At 38.0% G+C, this 23,542-nt stretch overlaps 1 protein-coding gene across 1 annotated transcript; it reads left to right on the forward strand.

Annotated features, from left to right (window-relative positions):
* Positions 1–2,909: 2,909 nt before the first annotated feature.
* LOC122721543 (trans-resveratrol di-O-methyltransferase-like) lies at positions 2,910–4,369 on the forward strand. Its single transcript, XM_043949439.1, has 2 exons — positions 2,910–3,724; positions 3,841–4,369. The coding sequence occupies exons 1-2, from the start codon at positions 2,951–2,953 to the stop codon at positions 4,141–4,143; spliced, it is 1,077 nt and encodes a 358-aa protein (XP_043805374.1). The 5' UTR covers positions 2,910–2,950; the 3' UTR covers positions 4,144–4,369.
* Positions 4,370–23,542: the final 19,173 nt, after the last annotated feature.

A 23,542-nucleotide genomic window follows, 5' to 3' on the forward strand; every position in this document is an offset into this window, starting at 1 on the left:
TTAGCCCCTCTTCATCTATATCAACATTTATATTAAATACATTCACATTACTTATAGTTGGTTCATGCTCTACACTATTAATGATGTTACTTAGAGTAGGAAATGACTCACTAAGAGTTGGAACATCAACCTCATGCTCCCCATATATATGTGTCCTTAATTTTACCATAATATAATACAGTTTTGTGAGAGAATTGTCGTCAATTAACATGAACACACTCTCCTTAAGACTCTTGAAAGGCTCTGCAATCCATATCTTAGGGATATTTTTTATTTAAAACTATTTTAAAACACATTCTTAATATCCCAATAACTTATAAAATCAGTATCATAATTTGTAGCCACATAAATGTTCTACTCTCATAATTCAGTTCACCATTCTTTTCAATAAAAGTACCTTTGTGATAATACAGTATATCCTCTATAATAAAAATGTGCCACGTTTACAATATGAGAAAAAAAATCAATACAATGTACAAAGGCATTAAAGTAAGATATTTAAAACAAACGTTTATGCACTAACAAATAAAATTAGTCCACTAATATTACATATATTACAAGACAAACATGGACCATAATATAATTTCAACAACCGATTTGACAGAGAATTAAATAATTTGTTTTTTTAAATTTTTACAAAATTTAGAAGTAGTTATTTATCATTTATATCGTTAATGTAAATATTGAAAGTTGAAAGTGATATATCACTTTTATATGAATTATAAATTAAATTACGAATTTTTTTTTTTAATATCATCAGTGTAAATCTTGAAAGTTGAAAATGATTAGCTACTTTTATTATTAGATAAATTATTATTATCAAGGGAAATGGTAAGGCTTATTTTTCCAAATTTTGGGTGCAATTGCGTAGTAAGTTGCAATATGAGACAACTGATCATGTAGAATGATTTATAGCTTGAAATGACTGAACAACTTTTTAAAGCGTCTTCTTCTAACTTCTGAATTTTCAAACTTGTCACTTCAATTTCAGAGAGACAGAGAATTTATTGCTGTCTCAGCTGTGTTTTAGAAAAATCAAAATAGAAGAGCACTCATCTGTAAACGGTAACTAATGAAATTATCCAGTATGCGCTTTCAGCCATATATTTAATCATATTTCCACTTTCAATTTCTTTCTATGGCAATATTGTCTTGGAAAAGGTTTTGAATTTTCCAAAGGCTAAAGACTAAATTAAATTTAGAAAAGTTAATATTTAACTGTAATATATTTCTGAGGTTCTGTAATTAACAAATATCCCATTGATTTAAATTTTTTAATTTCATTCGGTGGACTCTCTTAAAATGGCCTCCCAAATAAAATTTATGCATCTAGCGCTGCCCAAAGGGATAACTCCTAAACCTAACCCATGGAAAATAATATCCTAGTGAGCATTATTCATTTATAGAATTGAATTAATTTAAAAGTTTAGTTTAATTTTTTATTTATTTGAATTCAGTTTAATTTTTAATTTTAAAAATTTTGATTATTTTAATTCGATTTAATTTTAATCAAAAAAAATTAAAAAAATCAAATCGAACCGATTAGTGATAATAATATATTATTTTTAATAATATAGAGAGATTAAATTATATTAAAATTAAAATATTTTAATTAAATTTTAAAATATTAAAAATAAAGTGTAAAAAATAAAAAATTTATTAAAAATTGATCAAACTGAACTGAATCGAATCAAATTAGACCGTTTCAATTCGATTTGATTTTTAACCAAAATTAGTTTGATTTGATTTTTATAAATATTAAAATTTTAAATTTTAGTTTATTCGATTCAATTTAATTTTTAAGAGAACCGATTAAATGTTCACCTTTTACTAGAAATCCAATAAAGCCCCAATTTATTTTCACTACAGCAGATAACCTCACTTTTTAATATTTCTTTTATTATAATCTGGAATAAAATTTAAAAATTAATAAAACGAAATTTATTTTTTTAAGTTTTTTTTTACTCTTTTAAACTAAAATAACAAGCATAGTATGTTTCTCAACACATACATAAATTGATAGCTAATCATACTAATCCATTGCTAATTTTCTTTATTGCACAATATATATTTATTGCTACAAAAACTAGAATTTAATTTATAATATTATTATAATTAATATAAAATAAATTTTATTATACATAAATTTTTATAAATATTCAATTTGTTAATCGATAGCTTGTTCATTTAAAATTTACTTGCTGATGCTTATATACATTTATTTAACTATTTATTTAGTTTTAAATTTATTATTTTTAAATTAAATTTATTAAATTTATAAATAAATTAAATCCCTTAATATTTTTTTTAATAAAAATTTAAATTATTTTATTTTATTTATTAAACGAATCAAATTGAATTATCAATTTATTGATATGTTACTCGAATTAAAAATAATTAAAATTTAAAAGTGCTCGATTTCTAAAAAAGTTTTAATAAATTAAAATTAAAATTTTCAAAATTCAGATTGATTTAATTTTTTTACATTTCAAAATTGTTATTAAATTTCAATATTTTATCAAGAATAATTATTTATTCCCCATTTCATTAAAACAAGAGTTTTATTTCGTAAATGTAAAGATCATTTTAATCGAATAATTAAGAAATTAAATTTAATAAAATAAAGGACCTATGGTAATTCATCCCTATTTAAAACTAATACTTTGCACGCTAGCACGTGTCCTGCCAAATTATAATATTAATTTCCTTTTAACTTATATGTATTTACTTTTTTATATTATTAATTAGTGTAAATCTTTGGAAGTTGAAAATGATTAATTATTTTTATTATTAATTAATATGATGATAATTATCTACGAAAACTTTCTGTATATCACCAAAACCATGGTTGGTTCTATGTCTATATATAGTGTTCTTGCTTAGTTCAGCAATGCATCTATCATCAAATCAAAGCTTAGAAAGCAAGAAACCTCCTTCACAAATCCTGAAGATGGCTAGTCTAGCTCATGGAAAGCATAAAGCTGAGCTACTTGAAGCTCAATCACATATATGGAACCACATTTTCAATTTCATCAACTCCATGTCCCTCAAATGTGCAGTTCAACTAGGAATTCCAGATGCCATCCACAGCCATGGCAAACCCATCACCATTTCTGAGCTCATTGCAGCTTTATCTCTCCACCCAGCCAAAGCCAATTGTATCCCTCGCCTTATGCGCATTTTGGTTCACTCTGGTTTCTTTGCTCGAGCAAAGATCAGCCAAAATGATCAAGAAGAAGGCTATATTCTCACTAATGCATCCCAGCTTCTCCTTAAGGATCACCCTTTAAGTGTCTCACCCTTGTTGCTTACCGTGCTTGACCCTTCTTTAACAAGACCATGGCATTATGTAAGCAATTGGTTCCAAAATGATGATCCTACCCCATTTGCTACGGCTAATAGGAGGACAATTTGGGACTTTGCTGGTCATGAACTAGAGTTCAATAATTTATTCAACGAAGCTATGGCGAGTGATGCTCGGCTGGTTATAAATGTGCTGATGAATGACTGCAAGTGGGTGTTCGAGGGGTTGAAGTCATTGGTTGATGTTGGTGGTGGAACAGGAACAGTAGCTAAAGCCATAGCTAAAGAATTCCCTCAGCTGGAATGCTTTGTGTTAGATCTCCCACATGTGGTGGCTGGTCTGCACGGTACTCACAACTTGAAATACGTTGGAGGCAGCATGTTTGAGGCGATTCCACCTGCGGATGCAATTTTACTCAAGGTAATTAACCACCCCCTCCCTCTCTTGGCCTCATCCTCTAAGATAGTTTCATAATATTCAGAGGGTATTTCTTCTATTAACGGCATCTGAATTTGTGTTGTTGCAATGACAAACAGTGGATCATGCATGACTGGAGCCATGAAAACTGTGTAAAGATACTGAAGCGATGTAAAGAAGCAATTAAGGGAAGAGAAGGAGGGAAGTTGATTATCATAGATATGGTGATGGAGCAGAAGGAGAAAGAAGATCATGAGTCCAATGAAACAGAGCTCTTGTTGGATATGCTGATGATGGTGTTGTATAACAGTCAAGAGAGAAACGAGAAAGAATGGGCTCAACTCTTTCATGATGCTGGTTTCAGTAATTATGAGATAATCCCCATACTGGGTTTAAGATCTATCATTGAAGTTTATCCTTAATTAATCTCGTAATGTACCATGCATGTACCTCCATGCATGCTATCAAACTATTATAGGTTTTAATCAAAATAATGTCTCACCTCCGCATGTCTCCATTACGTATAAAATGTGTGGTTAGTTTGGAAGATAAGGAATAATATCTTCTCATGTTATCAATGCATCAAATCTATGATGCGAATGTACTAGTAAAAAATAAATTTCACAAACTCGTTTCCTATTATTTTAATTAGAACCTTCCGAATTTTTCTTTGATTGGTCCTAGTTTTCTTTGGATGATAAATCTGATCTTTATCAGTTTATTGCAATTGTACCTGCCCTTTTCGGACTGAGGTAACTCCTCCCTTCACTCATCTGGATATGGATTGTCTCCCTCCTCTCTGATATAGGTTGTAAATATTTTTTATTACTTTTTAGTTTTTGAAGAGCAGCACTTAAAAGAGAGAGATTTCTTGTTGCCTGTCTTAGTTTATTTGATCGTCTTCTTTTATTTTCTCTTTTTCACAAGTGCAGGTTTGGCCTTTAGGCCATTGTTCTCTAAAGAATCATGATGGTTGGAAGATGTAAGTGCTGTGGAGCTGGGTTTATGGTGCAACCTCCCTTTTCCACTCGCTATTGTTCAAAATCTAGAAGCTTCTTCTATGCTTTTGGAGGTCACGATTGAGCTCAATTGTGGAAGATTGACCTTCCCTTTCTCAAGCGTCTGGCTCATCGTCTCTCTCTAACTCGGTCTTATATGTTTTCCTTATTGCCTGATCGAGGTTTCCTTGTCAGTTTGAAATTCTTTTTTATCTCGTTGCTATCTTAGTTTAGCTTTATTCTTGGTTCTTCATTGAATTGTTTTGGCTCGTGCCTTTTATTGGAAGAGTGATGCTCTCCTGAAACTACGATGCTAGTAATGACAATAAAAAATCTCACAGAAGAGGAGTGTGGTATATTTGTTTTGTATTAGTTTGAATGGTACCACGAGTTGTCGGATTATGAATTTTTAGATTTATGTGCTTAATTAGGATTTTATCTCTTAGGCACTAGGAACCCTAATATTATTGTAATGTCTATTTGCTACCTTGGGACTTGTTGCTATATTTTGGGCTTTTCTTAGCCATTTCAATGAATTCATCTACCTTAGGAAAAAAAAAATCTGATAATAGTGAGATCGGGTGAGGCGTCAAGATGAGGACATCTAGACAGAGGTCTAATTTGTTGGGTTAATCATTATTATATGATCGGTCCATTAGATCCCTCTATACTTGGCTTTAAGAAATGAGACCTATAAGATGAAGAAGATGGTCAGAGGACTACTGGGGAAGTTTCCGGTGGAGATCCTCCGACTCTCAATTCAGATATGAAAACTTCATGGAGTTAAAGAAAGTAAAACAGAGAAGAGAAGAGAAGAGAAGAAGATGGTGATTTTGGATTCTCCCTGTATGACCGCCAGAGAGAGAGATAGGTCCCTCTTTTCAAAAGGAAAGATCCCTTTTTTGGGGTTAGTCTGGTGCATAAATACCTTTGAATAAAGTTGATACCCCTAGTGCCATATCCTCTTCTGATTGGACATGGATGCTTTTGTGCAAGTGTATCAGGCAGTACATTAATGATGGGCTATAGGACAATAAATGTGGAGTTAGCCGGTTCATACCCTTTACATGCGCATTTATGATCCTTGTGCTAAACCAAGGAGGCGACCAGCTCATAGGAGGTCGGCATCTTTACCCTAGTTTCATCAGGTCGTGCCGGGCTCATTCGATCTACATAGAAATAAGCTCCTTCTGGTTACTGAGATCGGCCACATCGGTATTTAAAGCCTTATTGTAGTACGGGCTTTTGAGGAGGTCGGTCTGTCTGTCCCCTTCGGTCTTTGAGGAGGTCAGTTAGTCTGTCCGTTTCGGGCCTAGGTAAACTCAGGAGTGTTGCTGGTTTGATTCTTTGTATTCAATAGGTTGGGCTTCTTACTTTTCGATTCGACCCGATGGAAAGGTTTTCGATTCACGTATACACGTGTTATGATTTTGGAGGGTCCTATTTTTTTATACGTTATCAGTTGCTTTTTCGCTTCTCCGATGGTTATTTATGACCGTCGGAGAAGGGAACCATTCTGCTAAATCGGCTCCACCTGTTCATTTGGTTGATGCTTATGAATTTTAAAGGGAAGTGCGATTAATGGAATTGGTCAACTTAATATAGACCGAACTGAGAGAGTAAATTTTATATCTTGATAATCATTCCTTTAGGAGATCTGATCTTGGTGGTCTTTTTCATGAAAAGTCTGACCTTGGTAGTTTCTTCTTTTGGAAGGTCTAACTTGGGTGCTCTGCCCTTCTAGTCTTGCCTTTTCGATCTAACATTAATGGTATACCCTTTTAGGTTTCCTTTCCAGCATTTTACTCTGAGGTGTCTTCCGAGCTTTAAGCTCTAGGTCTTTTAATAAGCGTTTCAGTTGATTGATTTTACGAACAGTTTGGCTCTTTACTAGGCTCTCTAGCCTGAACATTCATCCAAACTCTTTGATTTTTTATATCATTTTAGACTATTTAGCCTTGACTATTTTTACGAGCATTTTAACTATTTTCTGAGCTTTTTAGCCTTGATTTTTCATTCGACTTTGGACTTTTTAGTACTAATTCTTTCTTTTGAGCTCTTTGGCTCTCTGTAACTTCCAGACATTTTTTCCCTCAAGTGCTTTCTAGGCTATTTTCACCCTTATTTGCTTTCCGAGCTATTTGCCCTCGAGCTTCTTCCGAGCGTTTTTGCTCCTCCGGGCTATGCCCTTAAGCATTTTGGGGCTCAAAGCCTTGATTCTTCATTCCGAGTTCCTTGCTCTTTGCATTCTTTATTTGAGCCCTTTTGCTCTTTCGGGCTCTTAACCCTGACTCATTTCTTTGGGCCTTTCGCTCTTTTGAGTCTTCTAGGTACTCAGCCCTGAGTATGCTTCCAGGCTTTTTTGCCCTTAGTCCTCTTGTGAGCATTTCTGCTTTTTTGCATATTTTGTGCTCCTATCCTTGATTTTTCTATTCGAGCTCTTCTTGCTTTTTTCGTATTCCGGGCTCTTCTAACCCTGGACCATAGTCCGAGCACTTTTGCTTTATGTTCTCTTGTGGGCTTTCAGCCTGAGTTTTCGTCTGAGCTGTTTAGCTTTTTGTCTTAACTCGTTATCCGAGCACTTTTACTTTGTTATCTTTTGGGCTCTCTATCCTTAAACACTTTCTGGGCCATTTGCCCGTAAGCATCTTTCGAGCATTTTGACTCTTTGCTGGACTTTTTAGCTCTAATTATTCATCCGAGCTCTTTTGTGAGGTCGGACCTAGGCTTTTAGCCTTGTTTGCCTGTGAGCCGAGCTCTTTTGTGAGGTCGAAGCTAGGCTTTAGCCTTGTTTTCCTGTGAACTGAGTTCTCTCTCTCTCTTTTTTTTTTTTTTTATGTCGGACTGAGGCTTTAACCTTTTTCTTATGAGACTTGAGTATGCCAAGGTCTTCTCTTGAAGTTGGCATCATGTCTCTTAGTTCATTTTCTTTTGGCCCATAGTCTTGCTGGTATGGACCTTCATTATTGGTCTTTATCCCTCAACTGGTTTTGTGATGCTGACAGTCTTATTTTTGAGACCGGTCACTTACCTCATTAAGGGCTTTGTCTTCCCAACCTATTTTGTGGTGCCGATAGACTTATTTCAGAGACCAGTCGCCCCACCTCATTGGGGTCTTCATCTCCTCAACCAGTTTTGTGGTGCTGGTAGTCTGATTTTCGAGACCGATCACTTACCTCATTGAGGGCTTTGTCTTTCCAATCGATTTTATGGTGTCAACGGTCTATTTTCAAGACCGGTCATCCACCTCATTGGGATCTTCATCTCCTCAACTGGTTTTGTGGTGCCGGTGGTCTTATTTTCGAGATTGGTCACCTACCTCATTCAGGGCTTCGTCTTCCCAACCGGTTTTGTGGTGCTGGCGGTCTATTTACGAGACCGGTCACCCACCTCATCGAGGTCTTCATCTCCTCAACTGATTTTGTGGTGCCAGCGATCTGACTTTCGAGACTGGTCACTTACCTCATTGAGGGCTTCATCTTCCCAACCGGTTTTTTGGTACTGGCGGTCTATTTCTAAGACCGGTCACCCACCTCAATAGGGTCTTCATCTCCTCAACTAATTTTGTGGTGCCAGCAGTCTTATTTTCGAGACCGGTCACCTACCTTATTGAAAGCTTCATCTTTTCAACCGGTTTTGTGGTGCCGGCAGTATATTTTCGAGACCGGTCACCCACTTCATTGGGGTCTTCATCTCCACAACCAGTTTTGTAGTGCTGACAGTCTTATTTCCGAGATCGGTCACCTACCTCATTGAGAGCTTCATCTTTCCAATCGATTTTGTGGTACTGGCGGTCTATTTCCGAGACCGGATATCCACCTCATTAGGGTCTTTTGGTTTTATGGTCGGGGCTTTGAGGTTTATTAGCCTTGTTCTTACTTTTAAAATTTATCTGCAAAATAAAAGTTTGCACAGAATATATGTAATAAGAATGCTCTTTGTTAATTTGAACAACAAGATATTTAGCTTCATATTTCAACTGAGTGCGAAATATTAATTTTGTCCAACTATATCATCTCATATAATTTCAAATAATCTAATAAACAATATTTCTCATATGTAAATCATTATACAGTTTTTAATTCTCATAGCAGCATATTTTAAACAAATAACCCCTTTCTTAGTGAGTTCATATTAATCACATATGAGAGCTTTTTAAGTTATTTCAGTACACTACCACGTTTGGGACTCATGTATACAAGGCTTTCATTTGAAACTGTAAATTTTGTGAATAGTTCATGATAGCAAGAATGTTTTGAGCTAAAGAAAGTGACCGTACAGCTGGAGTGACTCGTGCACGTCACCTCTCTTCTATGCTGAGCGAATTGCCCTTGTGTCGCATTCCCTTCTCACATTACCTCTCTTCTATGCTGAGCGAATTGCCCTTGTGTCGCATTCCCTTCTCACATTGGCGCTCGCCTTTTTTTTTTTTCTTTCACCATGTGGTTTTTAGATACCTTTAGCAATTTTTGGGTCTTTTCTCTCTCTCTCTCTCTCTCTTTCTTTTGGTTTTTCTTGTTGTTTGGCTATTAACTTTTCTCAGTTTACCATGTGGATTTCAATGGATTTTATTTGGAAACTCCGGTGATAGTATAGTCTCCTTCGTTCCCACAAATGGCACCACTTGATAATAGTGACATCCGGCGAGGCGTGCAGATGAGGACACCTAGACAGAGGCTTGATTCGTTGGGCTAATCATCATTCTGTGATTGATCCGTTAGATCCCTCTATACTTGGATTTAGGGAATGAGACCTGTAAGATGAAGAAGATGGTCAGGGGACCACCAGAAAAGTTTCCGGTGGAGACCCTCTGACGCTCAAGTCAGATCTGGAAACTTTATAAAGTTAAGAAAAGTAAAATAGAGAAGAGAAGGGAAGAAGATGGTGATTTTGGATTCTTCTTGTGTGACTGCCAAAGAGAAAGATAGGTCCCTCTTCTTAGAAGGAGAGATTATTTTTTAGGGTTAGTCCCGTGCATAAATACCTTTGAATAAAGTTGATGCCTCTGGTGTCATATCCCCTTCTGATGGGACAATGATACTTTTGTGCAGATGTGTCAGGCAGTACATTAATAATAGGCTATAGGACAACAAATACAGAGCTAGCCGATTCGTACTCTCTACATACGCTCTAATGATTCCCGTGCTGAACCAATAAGGAGACCAGCTCATAGAATGTCAGCATGTTTACCCTGACTTCATCAGATCGTATCAGACTCATCCGATCTATATAGAAATGAGCTCTTTCTAGTTACTAAGGTAGACCATTAGTATGGATCTTTGAGGAGGTCGGTCTATCCGTCCTCTTTGGTTTTTGAGGAGGTTAGTCGGTCTGTTCGTTTCGAGTTTGGATTTGGATAAACTCATGAGTATTGCTGGTCTGATTCTTTGTATTCAATAGGTTGGACTTCTTACTGTCTGATTCGACCAGATAAAAAGATTTTTTATTTTTATATATATATATGTATCACGATCTTGAAGGGTTATATTTCTGATATGTTATCACAATCAAACAATAAAAATAATAATTTCTTGCTAGATTTTTTCTTTTTAAACTTTTTCTTATTTCTTCCAACATGGTTTCTTCTTTTAAAGAGGGGGAATCACGAACTTGAAGGGTTGTATTTTTTATATGTTATCACAATCAAACAATAAAAATAATAATTTCTTGCTGGAGTTTTTCTTCTTAGGCTTTTTCTTGTTTCTTTTAGAGAAATTCACCTCTTTTATAATAGTTGTGATGTTGAATTATAAAATTGATGTGTTTCATATTATTATGTATTTTTGGGCCCAAGGCATGTGCTTCATTAGGCTTTTAAGTTTTGTTGGGTTTTAGGGCTGCTTTGTTTTTATTTGGGTTTAAGCTTGTATGTTTTTTCTCTGCTTATCTACAGAGGAGACTATCTGCTGCATGTAGTTTCCACTTAAAGCAACTGAACCCATCAAAATCTCCATCCCATGTGGAAACTAACAACACCATTTTAGGTGATTAAAATAAACAAACCGAGAAGATAACTAAAAGAAGAATACATATCATGTTTGCCTCTAAACTTTATGACAATGTCTAATTTTTACCCAAAATTAAGTTTTTGACAAAGTTTTACCTGAGCTTTTCACTCAATGCCCAAATTTGCTCAATTTTTAAACAAACAAAACAAAATATTAATTTCTTAAAATTTTAATAATAATATAGTATTAATTTTAATCTCCTAAATTTATTTGCAAATTTAATTAAATAAAAAAAACCGTGATAACACAAATTTACAAAATGCATTCTTATTTCTTTGTTATCAATGTGGCTAAAACAAGACTATACTGTAATTGGTCAATCTGCAAGAAAAAAAAAAGTGAGGTGATGGCACCTATGACAATCACTCCAATACTCAAGTCAATAACATTGAAATAAAGAGTGAGTGTAATGAGATACTTTAAATTCAAGAATAGTTGTGTAAGAATGTGTACCTTCATATCTCTATTCATCTGCTTTTATACTGTAAGAAGAATGAGTTGGTTACCACATCTTCTAGAAATCTGACTAGCACCAGCTAGTAGATATGTGATCTTGTGATTATAGGTGTAATGAAAATCTACTGGATTGCGTTCTCTAATGGTAACTTCCTATGGAGCCTCACTCTATAGTTGAGAGGGTGACTTTTGACGAAGAGCTGAGACCCATAGTGTCCGAGTCTTCTTTTTCGTCAATGAAACCAAGTATCATCTGATCAGACCCTTGCCACGTAGTCCTGTCTTCGAGTTCCAACTCATAATTTATTTTGGACGATTATTGTGTTGTATCAGTTATTATGTGATTGCTTGCGTAGTTGCATATTTGAATAGTTACCATTATCATGCACAGTCCAATGTATCCCCATTACGCCTATAATGGCGGGATTATCGACCGATCCTTTAGTGATATCCCTTATCAAGCAGCCGAACACATCATCATCGGATTATAAGAAAATACTAAATTTATCTCCATCTTCTTACAATATAAAAGGAGAAGGATCACAAAGGCAAAGGTACGCTATTCTCTTACACAACTACACCACCTCACGTTCTCTTTCTTGCAGATCTAGCCAACTACAACACAACTCTGTTTTTCGGCCACATCATTTGGTTACATTGCTAAGAAGTCCATTGAATCCTCTTTGTTCATTTAGAATATGATCAATCTCCTACTATTTTTCTCATAGAAATAAATATTTCTTTTGTCTCTCTCAAAATGGCCGGTAGTTCGCAAGCTGCTACTAATATTGCTACTAATGAGAATGTCATTGTTTCTTCCACCCCTGGCAGTGGACAAAACACGCTCCCAATGGTCAATAAAGTAGATCCCAATAATCTAAATAACAAGCAGATGCTTCATTACATTCAAAGGTTGCAGGCTACCCTTGAACAGTACAAGGCTCAAGGGGAGGAGTTAAACATGGCTCTTAGGAGAAGGGAAGAAGCCTCTATAGATACCCCAAAGGCTCGGACAGAAGCGATCAATACACGGCCTAAAGGAAAGGCCAAGTCTGAATATGAATTAGATGAAGCTCCAAAAGCCATCAAGTGGAAGCTGACATGGGCTGTGCAAAGGTACCAAAAGGAATAAGAGGAAGACTTTAGCCTAGATGGTGCATTACCTCTTTCGAAAGAAATCTTAGCAGAAACATTTCTAACTAAGTTCAAGATGCCTAGCTTGGATAAGTATGATAGAACAGCAGATCCCATAAGCCACCTAGTGATCTTCAGGACGACCATGCAGCTTCAGGATGTCAATGATTTTGTGTTATGCCGAATGTTTCCATCAACATGCACAAGTTTGGCTAAGAAATGGTACCAAAAGCTAAGCCTAGGTTTAATTCAAAACTTTACGCAATTTGCTACGTTATTTAAATTTAGATTTATCACTTGTATACCTCCTAAAAAAATTTTCTCTAACTTGCGAAAGATCTACCAAGAAGAGGGCGAGATTTTGAGGAGTTTTATCTCATGGTTCAATCCTGAAGTAATACATGTGGAGGAGTTAAATTATGAGATAGCATGTGAAGGGTAAGGAAGAGAGAAGGCCTGAACTCAAGGCAACAACTCCCGAAAGCACCCCTGACCGAGAACCTATAGGGATTATTCATATAATAGTGGAAGGACCTTGGGATGATCAGGGAAAATAAGCAGACCACAGATATAATAGCCAGTCTGGTAAGTGGGGCAATAACTAAAAAAGATTATTTAAAGTCTCAAAGGTCATTTGCCTAAAGTCCTATAAACTAGCCCAACTAGATGGCCGAGTGACTCCCCACTCCTGGGATATTTGTAATATGAGGTATTTTTTCTAATAACATTTAACGAGGTATTTTTTTCATATGTTGTATTCTTCAAGAACAAGAACGATGGGATTGTCTTCCTTAAAAAGATTAAGAAAAGGCCATAAGTATAACAGTCCGGCCCAAACTGACCTAAATAACTTTTGGACTCACTTTCTATTTACTCCAAAATGGTTAACCCAAGTTACATAATAGTTTTTGCTAGCTATTTATAAACTCATCAATTTTCCTATAAACAGTTGATGTGGGACAGTACAATCCCTCCACTCAATTTTGTGACATTCCCGTCACAAACTGAATCAGCATACCCAATTACCTTGGGTATTGTGGTTCGCTAGTGCTTCGGGTAGCTCCACCTCGTCTCACACGAGTAGCCCTTTCCTCATAGGCCCACTAGCTCCACACAATTTTTTAATCCAATCTACTCTGATATCAATTGTAACAATCCGGCCCAAAGTGATCCAAATAACTTGTAAACTCATTTTTTACTTGACCCAAAATGGTTAACCCAAGTTACTTTGTAGTTTTTGCTAGCTATTTATAAACCTATAAGTTTTCCTGTAAACAATCGATGTGGGACACTATAATAAGGCAAGTTCTGTCAGGTCAAGTCATAAGGCGGGTTTTGCCAAACCATAATCTGGGCGTTGGTCCTATTAAACAAGGCCACAAGGCGGGTTCCGCCAGGCCAGGTCACAAGGCAGATTCCATCAGACTATAATTTGGGCGTTGGTCTCACTAAACAAGGCTGCAAAATGAGTTCTGCCAGGCCAAATCACAAGGCGGATTCTGCTAGACTACAATCTGTTGGTTCCATTAAACAAGGCTACAAGGTGGGTTCCGCCAGGCCATATCACAAAGCGGGTTTCATCATATCACAATCTGGGCGTTGGTCCCACTAAACAAAGCCACAATGCGAGTTCCACTAGGCCAAAAGAATGGGAGTTGGTCCCACTAATCAAAGCATTCATGTGGAGCCACAAGGTGTGTCTCCCTAGGCTCAGCTACCAGGTGTGAGTCCCCTATAGAAAATACTAAGGCATGAGGCCACAGGGCAAGTATAAGTCAGACCAAAAGATCGGACGTTAGTCCCACTAATTGAGGCACTCGAGGCAGGTTTTGCTAGACTCAACTATCGAGTGATAGTCCCATATAAAACTTTTGAGGCATTTGAGGCTCAAGCCACAAGATAGGTGTTCATGGACAAGTACTAACTTCAAGATTATAAGAAATCCTATAAGGTATTTCAAACCCAAGGCAAGCATTCGCCAGGCCATATATCTGAGTGTTAACCCCACTATTCAAAAGTTTTTAAGTTATTTATCACCATACTATGATGGATGGTGTTAACTCTTAACAATTTTTTGAGAAATTATTTAAGTTTTGCTTGACAATGGTTGGATGAGGGCTGTGAATGAATATAGGGCATGTAAACGCTCAGTGAAAATAATGACAAGATATGAGAAAATATTTTCATTAAAGGCATAAAAGATTAAATTGGAGGAGGGTATCTTTAAGTCCCTCCTCCCGAGTTTCTATTACATCAGTATTCTCTACATTTATTACATTATCTGTAGAGACACGATCGTTGGAATTGTCCTCAGCTTGCCCGTCTCCCTCTCTAGTCTCATCTTGTAATACCCGGCTAGAGTCCGGCGTCGGAAGTCCTGTAGTCCGGTGGACTTTCTGATGTCGGCATCCTTTGGAAGGGTACAGATTACGTTTTCTATGTTTTGACAGTCTTTTCATGTTTTAAAGTGTTTAAAGAAGTAAGGTTTTGAAAGAAAAGCAACAAGGGAGAAAAGCCAAGGTTCGGCCGCCGAAGGTCACTTTCGACCGCCGAACGTGCATGGCATTCGGGTTCTCCTTCGGCCGCCGTAGTTGGTCTGGCCAGCCAACTATAAAAGGCCCTAGGTTGGTCAAATGGATAAGATTTGCTGTCCATTTGCACAAGCTGAGGTGAGACTTGATCTTCCTTGAGTGATTTGTGTTTTCTCAAAGTTTTCATGGTTTTGATGGATTTGCATGTGGTTTTGAAGTTTTTGAGCAAAAGAGTGAAGTTTGGAAGCTTGGAGACTTTGAGAGAGGATTTCTCCATATCTCCACATTGGGATCGTTTAATCTCTTGTTTGGAAGAGGTAAGTGAAGATCCTGAACTTCCTTTCTTGAGTTTTGAAGGTTTTATGGAAGTTTTATGGGTAGTATGCATGATAGGGTTTAGTTGAGGTTTTTGGTGATCTTTGGTGCATAAGTGTGTATGTGTTGTTTGTGATGTTTGTTGGGGTTTTAGGACAGGTTTAGACCCCTTTGTGCATGTACATATGTATATGCTTGTTGAGGAGTTGTGTGTGCATGTGGAGTGAAGGATTGGAGGAGTTTTGCATGAAACATAGCAGGTTTCTGCCCAACGGGCAAAACCAGGTTCGGCCGCCGAACCCCTTGTGGAGGCAGTTTCGGCTGCCAAAACTTGCCCCCGAACATTTGGACTTTCGTCTCTGGAGGCAAGGTTTGGCCGCCGAAAGTGCCGCCGAAGGTTGAGTTTCGTCTCTGGACGAGACTTTCGGCTGCCGAAGGTGCCGCCGAACATGCATGAGTTTCGTCTCTGGAGGGGAGTTTCGGCCGCCGAACCTACCGCCAAAAGTGCCCTGTCCAGCTTTATTTTGCATGTTTTATGTGATTGTTCTATGATGCTTTAGCGGGGTTTTGGGGAGTTTCTTAGAGATGGTCTTGAGTTAGTTTGGTCCCTCATTTCAGTCCACCTGTGTAGGAACGGACCAAAGGAACCAAGGAGGTCAGCAGTGAGCACTGCTTCAGAACCTGCAGAGTCAGTACAGAGTCAGCCAGAGGTGAGTGGAACTGAACTAAATCTTTCAATGAGCACTCAAACATTTTTAGCATGTTTCATGCATCATTTATGCCATGTTTATAGTATTGCATTAGTGAGCACGAAGATGTTGCATTAATCAGTGCATGTACAGATCGGGCGTAGCTTGGATTCATTAGCCCCCTAAATGACGACCTGAGGAGCCCTAAAAGGGCCGGGCACACGGTACCATAGGGTGCTGAATGAAGACCTGAGGAGCTCCTTCGCGGGCCGGGCAATGTGGGGGAATTTTGAATTAGTCCGTCTGAGATTATGTGATTTACTTGTGTTATGATGCTGATAAGCGGTTGTCGAAGCCGTCAAAAATAACCTATTATCAATCAACAAATAAATTTGCAGATAGTGGCAATAGGGTCGAACCACAGGGAATTGACACCAAGTATCTTCCTAATAATGACTAAGGCAAGTAATAACAAGTAAGTAAAAGAGGGGGGTTTGTTTTGATGAGTTAAAAGCTAAAAGCAAAAGAGAAGATTAATTTAAATAAGTGAGAATATCAATGGGAAAGAGATTCTAGCTGAAGTGTGAGCCTAATTCAGTTTGTTCAGAATTGATCATTGATTATTAAAGACTCCTATTTGATTTCAATAAATCAGTTTTGGTTGTGGAAGACGCTTCTCACAATCCAAATTCCTCCTTAGTTCTAGTTCTATTAGGAAACGTTCGCTAATCAAACACTGATCAACAAGTTGCCAAGGAACATCCTTGGGGCATTTAGCATCGAACAACCGTTGATCGCATTAAGACTTAGAGAAACCCAATTCTATCCTTGCCAACCGCGTGGTCAAGGCTAGGTTATGCAACTGATTATATTTATGTTCAAACAATTTAAGCAATTACGGACCTAAATCATTCAAACAATTTATCACTTAAGCAATTTAAAAGCAATGGGCCCTTATTGATTCTAAAAGCAAAGTAATAATTATGGAAAAGATCAGATTGCATAAATATTGAAACAAGCAAGAGTTCAACAATGGAGTATTAAACCTCCCAATTCATCACAAATCTGAATATTCTCAACTTCAACTAGAAAATAATGAATTTAGCCACTCATGGTGACTAAAATACAGAAATAAAGAAGAAAAGAAAGAAGGATAATTTATGCTGTGTTGCTGGAGAATTTCTGAGGATGGCAGATGCTGAAAAGAGATCCTGAGGTGCCTTTGATGCTGCCCTTTTATAGCTGGAGAGTCTCAAGTCCAATTTGATTAGGGTTTTGTAATCTCAATTTGATTTGGTCTTCTTTGTAGTCTTTGATTCCTCTTTGAATTTTGTGTTTGATTGAGAATGGAACTCTCTAAGTGAAGGGCGTGGCTCTTGGGACTGATCTTGTGGTGTTTGAAGTGGACTTGGACTTCTTTTCTTTGAATTTCTAATTTCTGCTCTTTTCCCGCCTCTGCTGTATTTTCTGCTATTAAAGTGATTTGGGCAAATCCTGCGAGTGATTTGGGCAAATCACTTGCTCATTTTGCCCCAATCGCTTCCTGGGGTTCAGTCCAGTTTCTGTTTTTTATCTCTGCGAGTGATTTGGCCAGTTTCTGCGAGTGATTTGGGCAAATCACTTTGACCCAATCACTTTTCCAGCTTTTTCTTCACTTTTTCTCTAACCTTCCAATTTCTTCCTTTTCTGTAAAAACATATCAAAAACACAAATTAAGCTAGAAAAATGTGTAAATAAACAGTAGAAAATATAATAAAAATGTGGCTAAATTATGCTTGATCAAATACCCCCACACCTAGCTTTTTGCTTGTCCTCAAGCAACAAACAACTTAGTCAATCAAGCTCCTTTTTCTTTTGAGCCTAAGTACCACTTAATCAACCCCCCCTAGACTCCTAAATTGAAGTATCACAGTATAGAGTACATGCACCAAGGTTGTTTCTTCTTTTCCTTGTTTCCCCTCACCTACCATGGTCAAGAAAAAGGTTTTTGATTTAATCATGCTTATTCTCTTTATATGAGCTCAATGCAACCTCTAAGAGTGACTTGCCCTTCTTTGAGTGTTTTATTTTATTTTATTCAGCAGCACTTTTTATTCTTGCCTGAAAAAGTCACTAACCTTTTTACGCGAAGGTGCATATTGGTGATACCCACCCCCGGTTACTCAGTCAGTCACTTGTTCAAGTGGCTACTAGCTCTGTTCATAGCTTATTTGGCCATTGGAACAGTTTTTATGATTTGTGCTTTGTGCTGGTTTTTCTTTTTCTTTTCTTTTCATAACAGTTTGGGCAAATCAGCTCTCAGGGGGCTACACCAACTTTTTATTTGCATGTATTTATATTTTTATTTCCCTTGACCACAACAAGTTTAAGGATTCAATTCAAGAAAAGAACTCCCTAAGTGAAGGTATTAAACTGTGAATGATTCAATTTAGGCTTAAAGGGGTGGAAAATCAATGGGGTCATGAGATAGGAAGCTCTTTTAACCTTGTTATCTATGCTGAGTAGGGCAAAAGCTAAGTCAAAATTCTGTGTGTGTGTGTGAAAAAAAAGTGTGAAAGAAAAAAAATTTTGGTGTGTGTTTATGGGGCAAAAAGATGCAAAAAGAAGCAAAAAGACACAAGTAGAAAGCAAAAGATGATGGAATCAATGCATAAAGAACCTAACAGTACCCCCCCACCTATTGCAAACATTGTCCTCAATGTTTAAACATAAATATGAAAAAATTAATAAGGAGAAGGAAAGGGACTGCCTGGGATGTGGGTGATTTGAGCAGGTGATTTGGGCAAATCACCCAGCCAAATCACTGGCTGTCATGGTCTGTGGGCAGAAAGTGTTGAACCAGCAGCTGCAACATGCTTTCCATGTGTTGCATCATGTCTTGAGCCTCCACCGAATGGTCTTGAGGTGCCTTTTATGTCCTTCAAGGTCCACCTAATTGTTTTCTTGTGCTTCCTCAACACATCAAGGAGCTTTTCCTCTTCTTCTTGGCTGAGCTGGTTAAAAATAATTACTGGAAGTGTATTTTCAGCCCCTAAAAAGGCATATTTGAGGTGATCTGGCAGGGGTTTCAGATCTGGTGCACTTTCTGTCTTTGTCTCAGCCTGCTGTCTGCTGGTTGATTGGGGCAGATTTCCTGTTGATTTGGGCAAATCATCTGGTGATCTGGGCAAATCTCCTTTTGTCATGTCTGTCTGCTCACTGATTTGGGCAGATTGTCTGGGTGATTTGGGCAGATCACTCTCTGTCATTTCTGTCTGCTGGTTGATTTGGGCAGATTGCCTGGGTGATTTGGGCAAATCACTGCCCTGATCACTTTCTGGCAGATTTTTTTCCATGGCCTGTTTTTGCAATTTTTCAACCCTATGGTCTTGCAACTCTTTTCCACTCCTTAATGTGATGGCACTAGCATTTTGCCTTGGATTTATCTCAGTTTGGGAAGGTAGCTTTCCTTGTGATTCAAGCTTGCTCAAGGATGAAGCCATTTGTCCCACTTGTTGCTTCTTTGCTGGCTGTTCAGGAGCTGTTTGAGTGGTGTATGTTGCTGGTTCAGCGAATGCAACAACTTCTGGTTCAGTGGTGTCAAATTCTGAGGTTGCTGGTGTTTGGACAACAACAAGGGATGTAATGGTGGCAGATTCAGCACTTGCTAATTTTTGGACAACATGTTTAGAAATTGCTGATGTAATTGTGGAATTTTCAGCAGGTGGGCAGCAACTGTTGTCTCTATTTGCAGTAGGTTGGACAGCAGCAAAGTCTGAATTTTTGACAGTAGTTGTTGTCTCTTGGATGGCAGAAGCTTCAACAAGTGTTGTTTGGGCAGTAGCTGGTTCAGATTCAAGTGTAGTGGTGATTTGTGCAGCAGACTCAACAGCTCGGTCTGTCTCTTCATCATCGTCCCATAGATCTTGAAGCTCTTCCTCTCTTCTTAATATGTATGCGTCCATTGAGTTGACCGCTTGATCCACTTGCTGTTGGAGAATTTTTCCAGAAATTTCCAACTTCCTCACCATCTCTTCAAGTTCCATATTGGAGTTTTGAGGTGTTGCTTGGGCTTGATAGTTTTGGTAGTAGTTAGCCCTTGCATAGTCATAATTTGGATTGTCCCCCCAACATGGATTGTATTGCAGATCTCTTTGGTAGTCATGGTAGTGGTCTGTCCGAGCATAGCCATAGCTCAGATTGTCTCCCCAACCTGTATTGTATGTGTCCAGGTAGGAATTATGTCTTGGTTGTCCATAGAATCCTTCAAATGCATGTGCTTGTTGAAGTTGTTGAACTTGTCGAGCTTGACCATAATTTCTCACAATAGAGGTTAGTTCAGAAATTTGAGAAGAGAGAAAAGTCATACTTACCGTAGCCATGCTTGTAAGGTCTTGGCAGTGTATTCAATTTCTGGATCGTAAAGAAGAGCTTCTTTACGATCAGCCCTGATCATAAAAGGAAAATACGTTAGTTTAAATCAATTCCCCGGCAGCGGCGCCAATTTTTGATAAGCGGTTGTCGAAGCCGTCAAAAATAACCTATTATCAATCAACAAATAAATTTGCAGATAGTGGCAATAGGGTCGAACCACAGGGAATTGACACCAAGTATCTTCCTAATAATGACTAAGGCAAGTAATAACAAGTAAGTAAAAGAGGGGGGTTTGTTTTGATGAGTTAAAAGCTAAAAGCAAAAGAGAAGATTAATTTAAATAAGTGAGAATATCAATGGGAAAGAGATTCTAGCTGAAGTGTGAGCCTAATTCAGTTTGTTCAGAATTGATCATTGATTATTAAAGACTCCTATTTGATTTCAATAAATCAGTTTTGGTTGTGGAAGACGCTTCTCACAATCCAAATTCCTCCTTAGTTCTAGTTCTATTAGGAAACGTTCGCTAATCAAACACTGATCAACAAGTTGCCAAGGAACATCCTTGGGGCATTTAGCATCGAACAACCGTTGATCGCATTAAGACTTAGAGAAACCCAATTCTACCCTTGCCAACCGCGTGGTCAAGGCTAGGTTATGCAACTGATTATATTTATGTTCAAACAATTTAAGCAATTACGGACCTAAATCATTCAAACAATTTATCACTTAAGCAATTTAAAAGCAATGGGCCCTTATTGATTCTAAAAGCAAAGTAATAATTATGGAAAAGATCAGATTGCATAAATATTGAAACAAGCAAGAGTTCAACAATGGAGTATTAAACCTCCCAATTCATCACAAATCTGAATATTCTCAACTTCAACTAGAAAATAATGAATTTAGCCACTCATGCTGACTAAAATACAGAAATAAAGAAGAAAAGAAAGAAGGATAATTTATGCTGTGTTGCTGGAGAATTTCTGAGGATGGCAGATGCTGAAAAGAGATCCTGAGGTGCCTTTGATGCTGCCCTTTTATAGCTGGAGAGTCCCAAGTCCAATTTGATTAGGGTTTTGTAATCTCAATTTGATTTGGTCTTCTTTGTAGTCTTTGATTCCTCTTTGAATTTTGTGTTTGATTGAGAATGGAACTCTCTAAGTGAAGGGCGTGGCTCTTGGGACTGATCTTGTGGTGTTTGAAGTGGACTTGGACTTCTTTTCTTTGAATTTCTAATTTCTGCTCTTTTCCCGCCTCTGCTGTATTTTCTGCTATTAAAGTGATTTGGGCAAATCCTGCGAGTGATTTGGGCAAATCACTTGCTCATTTTGCCCCAATCGCTTCCTGGGGTTCAGTCCAGTTTCTGTTTTTTGTCTCTGCGAGTGATTTGGCCAGTTTCTGCGAGTGATTTGGGCAAATCACTTTGACCCAATCACTTTTCCAGCTTTTTCTTCACTTTTTCTCTAACCTTCCAATTTCTTCCTTTTCTGTAAAAACATATCAAAAACACAAATTAAGCTAGAAAAATGTGTAAATAAACAGTAGAAAATATAATAAAAATGTGGCTAAATTATGCTTGATCAGATGCATTCCATGAGATCATGTTAGCACTTGTTTTCTATGTACTACTCACTGGACTAGTATAGCTCACCCTCTCCCTCAACCCTAGTCTTGCAGGTACAGAGTCCAGAGAAGTTAGCAGGGTACAGATAAAGAGAAGAGTTATGTAATAGCTAGTGTGGACATGTAATTGTATAAGAAGGATATGGTGTAGAGATGATGCTTGACCTTATGAGTTGTAATCCCTTTTGTATATACATGGTCTGTTATGAAAATGATTTTAGTGTCTATGTATGTATGAAAACCAGGCTTAACAGTATATGAGAGGACCCGCCTAGAGCAAAGATGAGAGCTCTAGCAGGGGTGTTATAGTACAGAGTTAGTGCATGCACAGGTTAAGCCTTGGAACAGAGAAAAGTTTTAATGTTTACAGAAAATGTATGATCATGTATGGGATATCACAGGTACACAGAGTTCACAGTAGGCTTACTACGGGTCCCGGCGGCCTTAAGCCGATCTGGATCCTAGTGCAGGTAGCAGTTCGGTTTTTGGGCTGTTACACATCTCCCTCCTCCTCTAGGAAAATGTCGTCTATCTAAGTAAAGTCTTCAGAAGGAGACCATTTCAACAGCTTCTTCTTGACCGAGTCTTGACCTTGTATGAACATCTCTCCTCTTGGGACACCGTCTCCTAAAGCTCTGCCTCAAGCTCAATGACCCTAGTAGAGGTGGCCCAGACCTCATCAGCTTGAACCTGTAGATCCAAGACTTGGCGATGCAACAAGGACACCTGATCCTCGACAGTCTTTGTCCTATTCTCAAGGACCAGCTTGCAAGCATGGGCCTCATCTAGCTCAGCCTAGAGCTTATCCACTAACTCCAAAGTCTCCTTCATGGTGCCTTCCACTTTGTCGACCCGAGTCTTCAGCCTCGAGCATTCCTTGACCAAGAGCCTCCTGTCTGCCTCTTGAGTGCCAAACTCTTGTCTCAGGGTTTTGTGGTGCTCTTTGGCCACATAGGTATAGAGTGCACTATTTAGGGCAGAGTGCATGACATTATCAAAAAGCTCATATGTCTCGAGCTCATTTAGGCTGTGGCGATCCTCGAGCCTCAGGGCACTTTTGGTTAATAGAACAGCTAGAGTAGGATCATAAAGGAGAGAAGGCACACGGTTTAACATCAATGCTAGGCACTGAATGCTCGAAGGCCATGAGAATTCAACTCCCACATTTGCAGGAGCAGATTCAGAAGGAGTGCAGACAATAGTAGGAGGCTTAAAAGCTGGGGCAGAAGCAGAGGCGCCCAGGGCAGAAGACTCAGGCTAAAAGTAGGCTGACTCTTCTATTATAGGTTGGGCCAGAGGAGGAGAAAGCATGATCACTTTTTCTGTTGGGCGAGCACACTTGGGCAGGGGACCAGTAACCTCAGCAACAACCTTGCCTTTGCGGGCAACACACACTACTTTAGCAAATTTGCTGCATGACTCAACCATATCTATGAAAATTACAAAGTAAGTAAGGAGTTTGAAATCTAAAAGAAGGCAGAAAGAAAAGTACCTAGATCTCTAGCTAAAGAAGTGCTCTCCCTAAGTCTAGGAAGGTTGGGCAGGTGAGGACCTCGAGTTTGGCTCATCTACAAATGACTCTGCCAAGACAAAATGGTATTCCTCATCGCCTGAGTGATGTCTATTTTCTTTAGGGACTTAGCCTTAGGCAAGAGGAAGGCTAAAGCTTCGTCCTCATCCCTCCTCGGTCGGATCCCATCCTTCCTCAGTTTCATCC

This window comes from Manihot esculenta, chromosome 13 (assembly GCF_001659605.2).
Source record: "Manihot esculenta cultivar AM560-2 chromosome 13, M.esculenta_v8, whole genome shotgun sequence".
NCBI lineage: Eukaryota > Viridiplantae > Streptophyta > Magnoliopsida > Malpighiales > Euphorbiaceae > Manihot > Manihot esculenta.

What these genes read in the sequence shown, in the direction of transcription:
- LOC122721543 (XM_043949439.1), top strand. Translation starts at nt 2,951, where the DNA reads ATGGCTAGTCTAGCTCATGGAAAGCATAAAGCTGAGCTACTTGAAGCT. An exon ending in CGGATGCAATTTTACTCAAG is followed by an intron (nt 3,725 to 3,840) that starts GTAATTAACCAC and finishes AATGACAAACAG; the next exon opens with TGGATCATGCATGACTGGAG.